This window comes from Notamacropus eugenii, chromosome 6 (genome assembly GCF_028372415.1).
Source record: "Notamacropus eugenii isolate mMacEug1 chromosome 6, mMacEug1.pri_v2, whole genome shotgun sequence".
Classification (NCBI taxonomy): Eukaryota; Metazoa; Chordata; class Mammalia; order Diprotodontia; family Macropodidae; genus Notamacropus; species Notamacropus eugenii.
Genome location: NC_092877.1, coordinates 7,060,495 through 7,073,329, shown reverse-complemented (window position 1 = coordinate 7,073,329; position 12,835 = coordinate 7,060,495). Strand labels below are relative to the sequence as shown.

The 12,835-nt window shown below is 41.3% G+C and overlaps 1 protein-coding gene across 2 annotated transcripts in view; it reads left to right on the top strand.

Annotated features, from left to right (window-relative positions):
- Window positions 1-12,835, top strand: part of EXT2 (exostosin glycosyltransferase 2) — a 187,108-nt gene that overhangs the window by 81,763 nt on the left and 92,510 nt on the right. For both annotated transcript variants that reach the window (XM_072618305.1, XM_072618303.1), the window contains exon 8: window positions 4,817-4,948. In XM_072618305.1, coding sequence (XP_072474406.1) covers window positions 4,817-4,948 — 132 coding nt within the window. The remainder of the gene's footprint in view (window positions 1-4,816; window positions 4,949-12,835) is intronic.

Sequence of the window (12,835 nt, the reverse complement as noted above, 5' to 3'; positions counted from 1 at the left end):
CCCAGGCTAAAACACTTGAGCTGTGATTCTTGGCTGAGCAGGCTTCCTTTCCTCAGGGGCTGAGGATGGGTGGACAGGCTTGGATGATGTGAGGCATCTTGACTTTGAAGCCATATTCTCTAGCTGCAGCCTTGGCTAATGTTCTGGGCGGGTTGGTTACCACACACTCTTTCCTACTGTCTCCTCCATGGATTAGCTACAGGCACAGAACTTTGGCATATTGAGCCAAAACTTCTTCACTCAGATTTAACAAAGCTCTCCAAGCTTGGGCTCATTTTGGTTTTTTGGAGCATGAGGCTGAAGTGTACATTGTACGATCACTTGGAAAGGCACGACCTGCCTCAAGTATTGGTTCAGATCCATCGTCAGGAGAGCGCTTTGTAAATCTTAAGATCCATGGAAGTGTGAGCTGAATGATACAATGGCACAAATTATTGTATTATGTTTATTAATAATAATGAATGCAGCGGTTCTTAATTGAGCATATTCTATGACTCACTTTTAATAATGCCTCATGTTTGAATGGATTGCCATGGACATATTGATATAGTGTATGCCTGTTGTCTACACTAGCCCGTAGAGTTGGTCCATCACTCACTACGTTGATCTTGGACAAACATTGCAAATGGATCCAGATTTAATTAAGAGGAAGACAGTGGGTGGGATTGCCTTTGGAAAATTGAGAAGTATTTTTGATGACTTCAAGTTCTGCCTGAAACAAGGGTGAATCCCATCTTTTAAACACAAATGTTCTTTAAAAATATTTTTAAATAAATGTTTTATTCATGTTCCTTAAACATCACTGTTATTTCCTATAACCTCCTTAAACCGTGTCCTTCTTTCACTCCCTGGGGCATTATTTGAATCTTCCTTCATGACAAAGAAGTACAGCTAAGCAAAACAGGGAAGGATACTGGCCATGTGAGGTGGCCTAGAGATGACCACCTTTATCTTGAGAGTAAGGAGGCATGCTTTATTGTCAGTCTGCTAAAGTCCTGATTGGTCACTCTCTGCTTGATTGCACTGTCATTCTGATGACATTCTGAGTTTATGTCTTTTGTATTATTGTAGTCAACATGTAGATTGTTCTAACAGTTTTCACTTTGTTCTGCATGAGTTCCTAACAAATCCTTCTGTCTTCCAAAATTCTGTATCGTCATTGTTTTTACTGGGCTTTAATATTCTACCATATTTGTATTATAATGTGATTAGTCATTCGGCAGTCGAGGTGCTATTTTGGTGTATATGGCATTTTCCTGCATCTTTGACCTTCTTGGGAAATGAGCTGAATAGTAAAGTTTAAGGAGCTATCTTCCTTTGCAGATTGGAAATTCACAGGCAAAGGACAGAGAAAATCAAATATAAAACTGAACAGGTTTAGATGGGTTGTTTCAGGGATCAGAGATAGAGCAAATCATCTCCCAGTGATGCTCTGTGACTGGGGAACAACCTGGAGTATGTTCATACTCTGAGAACAAGTGAAGTAGTGAGTGACCTAAAGGGACAGTGAAGAGACCCAGAGTGCTTGTGAGTAGGCTGCAGCATCTTACCACTGAGGAACTGCACAGGAGATGCCATGCATCAGTTAGTCAATTGACATAAGGACCTGTTCTGTGTGTCAGGCATGGCTCTAGATATACAAATATCAAGGATGAAACATGTCCTACTCATAATGAGCTTACATTCTAATGCAATATATAGAAAAATGAATATAAAGAGCATGAATGTAAATGCATACAAGATAGGTAGATGGAGGGTAGTAGCGTTGGGGGAGAGGAATCAGGAAAGGCTTGTAGAACTGGTGCTTGAGCTGCATCTTGATGCAAAAGAAGTCCGAGTAAGGTGAAAGTGTGTGTTTGTCCTTTGTAGCCGAAGAAGATCATGCCATCAGAGAAATGATAACATGACTTGCGCTTGACTTTGTTTTGAGTGAGGGAGGGCTGTGCAGGTCACCAGCCTCACTTCTCCTCCAGAGCCCTCTGGATCCAGTGACCAGATATTCATCAGGATGATTGGAGATGACCCAGGATGAGGCAATTGAGGTTAAGTGACTTGTCCAAGGTCACACAGCTAGTGCATGTCAAGTGTCTGAGGTGAGATTTGAACTCAGGTCCTTCTGACTCCTGCACTGGTGCTCTTTCCACTGCACCACCTAACTGATTTAGGGCAAAGACTTGGAGATGGGCATGTGGTGCTGTATGTAAGGAGCAGAGAAGGCCGTTTGACTGGATTGCAGAATGTCGAGGGAGGGGAGTGATGTCTACTGAGTCTGGCATGATAGACTGAGGCCAGATTAGGAATGGCTTTTAAAGTGAAGCAGAGGAGTCAATATTTTAAACTAGAGGCAATAGGAAACCACTGGAGTTCACTGAGCAGGGAGTCAGATGGTCAGAGATGAATCTAAGGAGAATCTCTTTGCTAGTGTGTGTAGGCTAGACTAGAGTAAGGGGACACTTGAGGCAGGGAGAACAATTAGGAGGATGTTGCAGTAATCCACGTAAGAAGGGCCTGCACTCACATGGGATTTGAGTGAGGAGGGTATAGGTATCTGGGGACAGAACTGTTGGGAAGGTAGAAGTGGAAGGATTCGGCAGTGAATGGAATATGTGGAGGGAATGACAGCAAGTCTTAGAGACTGGAAGAATGTGATACTTTCAGTGAGAATGGAGAAGTTTGGAAGAGGGATGGTTTTGGTCTCAGCAGTGTTGAGTTTGAGTCGTCTCTGGGACGTCTAGTTTGAAATGTCCAGTAGGCACTTATTAGAGAGTGAAGACCGAAGGTCTATGTAGGTCTGTAAGTCACCTACATGGAGATATTAACTAAACTCATGGGAGCTAATGTGGGAGAGAAGGCATAGAAAGGACAAGAGGGATGTATGTTCAGTTGTGTCTGACTCTTTGTAACCGCATTTTGGGAATTTTCTGGCAAAGAGACTGGAGTGGTTTGCCATTTCCTTCTCCAGTTCACTTAACAGATGAGGAGCTGAGACAAACAGGGTTAAGTGACTTGCCCAGGATCACCCAGTAAGATCTGAGGCCAGAGTTGAGCCCAGGAAGTTGAATCTTCTTGACGACAGGCCCAGTTCTCCATCTACTGTGCCACCTAGCTGTCCTTAGCTATTTCCACAAAGGATAGAACTACCCATAGATAGGGGATGTAATATGGATGGTGAACCAGCAAAGAAGACTGAGGACGAAGCAGTCAGACAGCTAGGAGGAGAATCAGGAGAGAGGAGAGAGTATCCAGGAAGAGAGGGTGGTCAGCCATGGTCAAGTAAGATGAAGACTGAGAAAAATCTCTCAGATGTGTCACTTAAGAGATCATTGATAACTTGGAGAGAACAGTTTTAGTTAAGTGAAGAGGTTGTTAACCAGATTGTAAAAGGAGTGAATGAGAGAGAAGAGGGGAAGTGAATGTAACAGAATAGGGTGGAAGCGTCTGGGAGTTTTGCTCAGAAAGGAAGGAGAAAGATCTAGGACAATAGTGTGAGGAGATCACAGGGAATAGTGAAGGTTTTGTTTTTTATAGGCTGGGGGAAATTTGGACATTTTTAAAAGTAGTAGTGAAGGAACCAGTAGATAGAAAGAGATTGATGACCTGAATGAGGATGAGGGGATGAAGGGGCAGTCTGCTTGAGAAGATGGTAGGAGATGGGACCAAGAGCACAGACAGAGTGCTTGGTCTTGGCAAGAAGAGCCATCTCGTTATTAGAGACTAGGGAAAGGGAGAAAATACTAGGAATATATTGAGGAGGTTTGAGTAGAAGAGAAGGGGCGGAGAGAGGCTCATGGCAAGTGGTCTTATTTTTCTTAGTAAAGCAAGAGATGAAGTTCTCAACTAGAAGAGGAGGAGAAGGAATTATGGAAAACTTGAGAAGGGAAGAGGTTTGAAAGAGTTTCTAGAGAATGAAATAGGGAATCAGTTAGGGAAGAATAAAAGGATTACCTTCCTCCAAGGAGGGCGCAGTTGAAGTTGGATAACATAAATTTATAGTATACCCATTCAACATAGTTGTGTGACTTCCGCCAGCTCCATTAATTAGGGTGTGAGTTGGAGAGGAGGAGGTAGATGGTGGGAGTGACCAAGAACTGGGGTTTGGCAAAAGAGGAGCAATGATCAGACAGGGGAATAAAGGATTTGTCATTTGATGACTGTGGAATTACACGGGTTAACTGTAGAGTCAAGATTTTGAAGGGGGCAAAGTGAAGTCAAGACTCGGAAAGAACTGAGGTATGGAGGGATTCAGATTCTAATCAAGACAGAGAATAGGCTTAGGAGGCATAAGGCCTAAGAAGAATGGCATGATGGGAAGCTCGAGTCAGGGAGAGCTATATTAGTGCTTTTAATTAAAGAAGGGCAAGATTTGTGAATAATGGTAAGATCCATGGTGTGACCCTGAGAGAGAGGGAAGAAGCACATTATGGGATTTAGGGAGGTTAGAGAATTTGACTGTACAGTCAGCTGGAGAAAGAAATGGCAACCTGCTCCCATATTTCTGCCAAGAAACCCCCCCCCCTCCAAAAAGGGGGTCAATGAACAGGTGGACACAAGTGAAACAAGAAAACAACAAAGAGAATTTGACAGAGTTTCATTGTAGATGTTGAAATACCCTAATATAAGGGCAAGGGCTGAGAAAGAGAGGAAGCTAGTGATTCAGGCACTAAACAAAAGAAGCACCCACCCAGATAACCAGATAAGTGCTCCAGTGGGGAATGCATTAACCTAGGAGGGGGTCACACAGGAGGGAGAGGGATTCATTTTTTTCTGGGGCAAGCATCTTCTGTGGTCTTAGAGTATTTGTTACTTTCTCTTGCAGGCAAGATGGTTCTGGGAAGCCTACTTCCAGTCAATGAAATCTATTGCTATGGCCACCCTTCAGATCATCAATGACCGGATCTACCCATATGCTGCCATCTCTTATGAAGAGTGGAATGATCCTCCAGCTGTTGTAAGTGAATGCTGGTCCCCCTCTAAAATGGTCCTCCTGTCAGGACTAGGCAATACTGAAAGTGCTTTTGGTGTATTGGGTACTTAAATAGTAGTTTTTCTAAGAAAACAATTTAATGGGCAAACATTACAAGTTTCGTGCCTGATACCAGAACTGTTTTGAGAGAAATTCAAAACAAAGAAACTTTCAAGCACTGGTTTATGAGGTTAACACATGTGGCGAGGATCCAGAACACCGCTCTATTATTTGGAAGAGTGTAATCGTATTTTTATTGGGAAGATCCTTCCCAGTCATTAACAGGCCCGTGTGACCTGCTTAAATCACATGGAAGCCTCAGTCACATGTGGCAGGAGGAACTTGAATTTGGTCAGGCTAGTCAGAACTGGGAAGGACACAGGCAAGTAGACACAGCTAGGCTTCCGAGTATTTGTTTGGGGGAAGGTGGGGGAAGGCTTGGGAATGCCTTTGTCTCCTGAAGTGCTAATGTGTATTGACTTCTTGGTTTCTATGATGAATTTGGCTTTCTGGGGTCTGAATACTGTTTTTCTTCTACCTTCTGTGTGGAGAGTCTGTTATACTTTGTGATTCAGAATTATGCTGGCATATTCATAGTTGCCCTCAGTGCTGTGAATATTGCTTGGGCCACACAAGGATGCATAGGGGAATAGGATGGGATTGGACTGGATACCAAAGTACTAGCATTGTGTTGGTAATTCAGAACACTCCCAACCCTGACAACAGTTCTGTAAATGGTTGAGAATTCCATGCAGGGAGGCCATGCCTCATTATCTGAAGTCATTTCCAGTAGGGAAGCATAGTGCCTTGGGGGCCAGGACTGATTTTTGTCCTGTTTGTCAGTTACTGTGCTCTGGGATGGCAGAAATTAATATGCTCTTAGCATCCAGAGATCATCTAGTCCAGCTCCTATCCAGAGCACGACTCCATCATCCAACTTTTATAAAAGGCCCTATTGTTAACCTTTTATAAACTTTGAAGTTCTTTTTTTAAATTGGCTTAATTTTGTTCTTAACTTTTTATATTAATTTTATTTATTTTCAGTGTTCTACAATCACTACCATATAACTTAGATTTTTTTTCCCTACCTCCCCACTCCCACACCCCTCCCTCCCCGAGACAGCATACAATTTTATATAGGTTCTACACATACATTCCCATTAAATACATTTTCACTATAGTCATGCTGTGGAAGAATTATAATGAATGTGAGAAATCATGTAACAAACCAAAATGTAATACACACACAAAAAAAATTATCTACTACGTTCTGCGATTGAATTCCATAGTTCTTTCTCTGGATGTTGAAGGCATTTTGCCTTAAAAGACCACTGGGAATTTTTTTAAGTCCTTGCATTGCTGTGAAGATCCAAGCCTACCAGAAAAAGCTCTCACACACTGTGGTCATTGCTGTGCACAGGGTTCTCCTGGCTTTGCTTCTTTCACTCAGCATCAGATCATATAAGTCTTTCCAGGTCTCTCTGAAGTCTTCCTGTTCATCATTTCTTATAGCACAATAGTATTCCATTACATTCATATACTACAATTTATTCAACCATTCCCCAGTTGATGGACATCTCCTTGATTTGCAGTTCTTGGCCACCACAAAGAGTGCTGCTATAAATATTTTTGTACATGTGGGACTCTTTCCTATTTTTATGATCTCTTTGGGATACATTCCTAGAAGTGGTATTGCTGGATGAAAGGGTATGCATATTTTTGTAGCCCTTTGGGCATAGTTCCAAATTGCTCTCCAGAATGGTTGGATCAACTCACAGCTCCACCAGTAATGTATCAGTGTTCCAACTCTCCTACATCCTCTCCAACACTTATCATCTTCTTGTTCTGTCATGTTTGCCAGTCTGATAGGTGTGATGTGGTACCTCAGAGTTGTTTTGATTTACATCTCTCTAATCAATAGTGACTTAGAGCATTTTTTTCATGTGACTATAGATATATTTAATTTCTTCCTCTGAAAATTGCCTGTTCATATCCTTTGACCATTGATCAATTGGGGAATGACTTGTATTTTTGTACATTTGACTCAGTTCTCTATATATTCTAGAAATGAGGCCTTTATCACAAACATTAGCTGTAAAAATTCTTTCCCAGTTTTCTACATCCCTCCAAATCTTGGTTGCATTGGGTTTGGCTGTGCAAAATCTTTTTAGTTTAATGTAATCAAAATTATCCATCTTGCACTTCATAATGCTTTCTATCTCTTCTTTAGTCCAAAATTCTCCCCTTCTCCATAAATCTGATAAATACACTATTCCTTGCTCCACCAATTGAAGTTCTTTATAAATGTGAGCTGTTACTACTAGTAATATGACCATTAAAGTTCACTCTCATGACTCACTATAGTATGAAAGAAATCCTGGGTTCTTGGAGGCTCTATAGTAGAACAAAAGTTTTGTCCAGTCCTACTGAATTAACAAGACTTTTATTTGCAAAAAGGCCCTGTAACAGCCTGAGTATCTACTGATAGAAGAACTAGCTTAATTCAGGGAGGCGTGATCCCAATTTAGCCACAAGGTAATGAATTTTCAACAGCAGTAGCTCTTAAAAACTTAGGGAGATAGTAAGCTTCCTTGGTAAAGAGGGTACCCATGCTGATAAAATGATAAGTCCTTAGAGTATTGAGATATTGATGGCATCTTCCAATTCCAGCTGCATCAAGAATTTCAAGGTTGAAAGATGGTGAGTTTGCTGTCACCGAAGGTCATCCCTTGCAGACTGGCTGACCACTTATCAGGGCTATTGGAAAGAGGATTCATGTACCAGGTGCCATCCTTTAAGCAGTTCAGAGAAACTGAAAAGAGATACAGAGGGATTCGGAGAGAGCAAAGCAAGGGAACTTGGGCTGGTTCTGAATTGCTGACCCAGCACCCACTGATAGCCTCCACTGATAGCCTAACTTAGTTTGGGCAAGAAAGAAAGGTGCTTGGGATGATGGGGACAGTGAAAATCAGCTGGAGAAGCTGACAGTGATCTAGGAAACTTTGAAGGGCCAAGCAAGGCCCAGGTCATAACTGCCCAAGGTGGCGCTGGCAGCGAAGACCATCCCATTTGTCCCACAGTCAGGGCATGGCCCCACTATAGACAGGGTCGAAATGGGGCCACTTCTTCTGGGCTTCTGCACAAAGCACTCCAAACTGTTTAAAGAGAACAAGGATCGAGGACTTGTTCTCCGCCTATCAGAAGAATCTTGGCTCAGAGGAGAGGGAGGGAAAGAGTGAAGGAGGCAAAAATCTTATTCTTGGACCAAAAGGTCAAATTTCTGGCCTGTGGCATTTCTCAGAGTAGCTTTAGGATTGCTGGAAGCAAATAAAGCCCAGCAACAAGAAGCATTCTCTGTTTCTTTTTGATTCCTTCCTAAAGAGCTCTTACAGCTGAGCATGAGCTGGTCTTTATCTTTTCTCTCAGGCTCGGATGAAGAGGTCCCTGATTTAAAGCTCCATCTTGTGTATTTCAGCCATCCTTCAGTTAAAGCAACTGACAAGAGGCCTAAGTGGCGTAATTTATTTACAGCTGTTTTTTTTTTTCTTACCTTGAGAAATATTTCACCTACAGTAAGTAAGATCACTGTGAGGCCAGTCTGTAGGGGAGTTTTCCCTCTAGGCTACAACTCATTTACAATATCAGACTCGTAGGGGTAGGAGTGAGTATAGACCTCAGTAAATTATGGTCCGGTCTGCTTTTCAGAGAGGTGCTGTCATGAGTTCTTCACCTTCTCCAAATTTATTCATAGTAGGGGGAGGAGTGGGCCATATGCTTCTTTTTCAGTTTAAAGTGATTAAGACTCAAGTGTGTATACCATGATGAAGTTAAGTCACTAGTTCCACATAAGTGCAGTCCAGAAATGTGATCCTTCTTCCTCGCCCAAAGCAGGTCAGTTTCATATTTACCTGTATCATGTACCACATACCACTAAATGCCTTCTCATTCTTTCCTTTAATCCAGACCAAGCCAGCATTTCATTTGCCACCGGATTTACTATTTCTCTTCTTTGAAGGGACTTGAAAAGTTCAATTAAACAAATATTTATTCACCATGTACTACCTTCAAGGAATTATGTATTAGATTCAAGGAATGGAAGGAGTACCAAGAAGTTCTAATTCAAGGGATGAGATAATTACTTTTCAAGCACTTTGTATGTAGTACGGTTTCATTCTTGAATTTGATGACCTCAAAAGCAGTGGTGTCCAGCTCAAATAGAAATGAGTCCCTGAAGGCTGCATATTGACTTATAGAACCACAAATTAACATTATCTGTATTATATTGTATTTTTAATTTTTTTTGTTAAACATTTCCCAATTATATTTTAATCTCATTTGTCCACTGGAAGTTTTGTGGGCCATTGAACACCTGTGCAAATAGAGTGCCTTCCAACTCCTAACATTCTAAGCAAGAAGGAGGGACATGAGTTGCCACCTAGGGGCACAGGATGTAGAGCCAAGAGCTATCTGATGGTGGGCTGTCCCCAAGAAGAGTGGAAGGGACAGCTGGGAGTATGCTTGCCATGGATTAGCAGGTAATTCAAAGTGATTCATTATTGCTTCCTGACTCTCTAATTGGGAAGTCAGATTTAAGCAGCTTTCTCTCTACCCCTTAGAATGCTACTTATTTACTCTAGACCTCTGAATTAGTATATAATGGGCTTAGAACTTGTTTGGTATAGAATGAGTGGGTAGGTGATCTAGTGGACAGAGTACTGGGCTTGAATTCAGGAAGGCTTCATCTTCATGAGTTCAGATCTGGCTTCCTGTACTTACTAGCTGTGTGATCTTGGGCAAATCATTTAGACCATTTTTCCTCATTTTTTTTTTCATCTGTAAAATGAACTGGACTACTCCAGTATCTTTTGCCAAGAAAATCCCAAAATGGGGTCACAAAGGGTTGAACATGACTGAAATGACTTGATAGCAACAACAGCAGGTATAGAATGGGCTGCTTAAACTTCAGCTGTTTCTGTTACATACACATGGAACCCAAGGTTTTCTGTTGAGATGTCCAGAAAGCAGCCCTTATTTCTTAAGATGGTGACTGTCCTGTCTTAAAATATTATTGAAAATTCATCTATAGGTACTTACCAATTTTACATAACTATAAGGCCCATGAGCTACTTTTCAGATCTGTAGAATATTATGTTAAAAAACTAAACATTTCAGAATCTTTTCCAACTTCACTTCTAGGCTCTGTAGGATGCTTTTCTGGTACGTGAAAACCTACTCAGTTCTCTTGGAACCTTGCTTAGCTTGTTAACATCATCTTTTTAATTCCACTACTTAGGTTTAGGAAACATATTCATGGAATTTAGACAGATTAGGGTTAATTCTAAATGGGTCTGTTTATAAAAACCACCATTTTATATGTAAGGAACAAAATTCAGCCAACTTAAGAAGTTAACAACCCTTCCCTGTGTATTGGCATACCTTGTTTCCTTGCCTAAGTCCTTTTTAAATTGTAGATAAGACTACATAATAATGGTGGTGATCATTTTTTTATTTTTTTGATCAAGAGAAGACCAGTGGTTTCACTGGCATAGAAAATTCCATCTACTAATGCAGATCAGAAAACTCCTGAAGAACTGCTACTTCTAGAGAGTTGCTTGGGGCTGTTAAAATGTTAAATTCTTGTCCAGGGTCACCCAGGGCTAGATCTATTATACCACACTATCTCTAAACAACGAGAACAAAAATAGTAATGCCAGTACCCCCTCTCTGTAAATGTCAGTGCCAATGGTGCCAGCCTCTAAAGCAGACAAACCAGGAGAGCTGGTTCATTCTAAAATGAACTGAAGACATTAACACTTTCATTATGAGGTAATATTATATCTTTGAAAAAACTGGAGACAAGCCTCACCAGTTAGAAGGCGTGGCGTTACGTTGCTTTCTTTTTTCACCATTACCCTTAGCTTCAAGTCATATGATTGCAGGGTATTCCTCACCAGTGTAGGGCAATCGTAAAAAAGGTAAGTTCATCTCTAGGCTGAGAAAAGAGATAAAATTGAGAAGTTACTGAAATCTGGAGAGAAAAAAGTTGAAATCCCAAGTTCACTGAAAATAATCACTTAATGCAGATTCCAGAAATTACATTTAATAATGAAATAGATGACAAAAACAGGAATGGTTTCAAGTGATTTTGAGAAGGAGATGGGCATACTTAGACTGGAATTTCAAAAGACCTTTTTTTAGTTTGATGGTATGAATATTAGCGTCAGAACAAATTATACCAAAACAGAGTCATTCAGAAAAAATGGTGTCTGCTACAACCATCGTGAACAGTAGGATCTGACAGAAAGTGTAAAACCGCTTCAGGACCCTCACAGTAGCACAGGTGGTAAAGATTGTAGGAGGAGAGGGCAAACATCATACCCTGCCTGGCAAGAGCGACTTGGAAAAGCTACTGAAGATCTGTGGAAAGGCCTTGGAGGATTGTGCAGTAAAGCACGTCAGAAACAATTGGAAACAAAGAACAAAGGAAACCATGAAACCTCAGTCACAGAGCTTGAGCACAGAGGAGTCTGGGCAGGACAGACAGAGGAGGAGGATTGAGAAGCGTTCATCCAGTCCAATGAGGCGGGTGGGACCAAACGCACTTGCATTTCATTAGAATGGGGAACATCACCAAAGCGAAGGTCCAGAGTTCTTGGCTTGAAAGCTTCGCTGTGACTAGTGAATTACTAGCAAGGCACTTTCCAGGCTTTCCCTTCTCTTCACAGGAGGCATCACTTCTCTGTTTTTACCAATGAGGAAAATATTAATGATCCCTTCATCTACAGGACAACTGCATATTTTTGCATGCAGTATTTGCAGCATCAACATGAAAGAAATGAACTTAAGAAAATAATCTGTTGTCTGTGAAGCAAAAAGGGTATGCCCTGAAGTCCTGGAGGCTAGTGAAAGGGAGATTCATCATTATATCAGTAACTATTGAACAGTCTGTTTGAAAGTGCCCTAGCAAAGATGGTCTTTGTTTTGTTGATCTTCATGATGCCTTTGACTCCTTTCCACAATCATGGTTTATTTATATGCTGCACCACGTACAGTGAGACTTGTAGAGTATTTGATGTTCACAAGGAAGACTGTTCTCTATTTAAAACATGCCCCTAACAAAAGGTCATAAACAATTCAGAGAAAATTTATACTTCAGGAAGAAAGTTTAATCCCATTATGGTCCTTATCATATCTCCTAATTAGAATGAAGTATAGCTTCCAGATTAAGGAAGGAGTTGAACCAAAGCTTCTAATTAACCTCTCAGTGTGTGTGGATGACATCAGGCTTTATGACTCCACTAAAGAGCAAATTCAACAACTTCATTTTCTTGAGTCTTTCTCCAATGGCATCAAAATATCCTTTGGATTGGATAAGTCTAAAATTCTCATTCAGTAATAAATAGTTATTAAGTGCTTACCCTGTGCCAGGCACTGTGCGAGATGCTGAGGAAACCAAAGAGGCTTAAGACGGTCCCTGACGTGGGGCTGGCCGGAGCAGGTAAAGATTTTTAGAGGAATGGTAGCAGGACAGCGTGTTGTCTGAGGAGTAATTTATCAGAGTCTCTTTGAAAACAATCAGAAGAATGAGAAGATAGCAACAAGAAGAATCCTTTCAAAGCCTCACTTATCAGAAGGGGATAGTGGTAAAGTAAGGGCAGCCAGGGCTATTACAGAAGGCACGCTCTGTGCCCACAGGCTGTGATGGCAACTCAGAACAGAGCAGAAACGTGAGGACTCCACTCGCTTGAAATGCTTCGATGCAAATGACTCTGACCACTGAAGGGGCCAACCATGAGTGTACATGAAAGAGAGTGCATGTGGGAGGACTTTTATCATCTGCTAGTACTATGTCCGTGTATCCTAAAAGCAGCA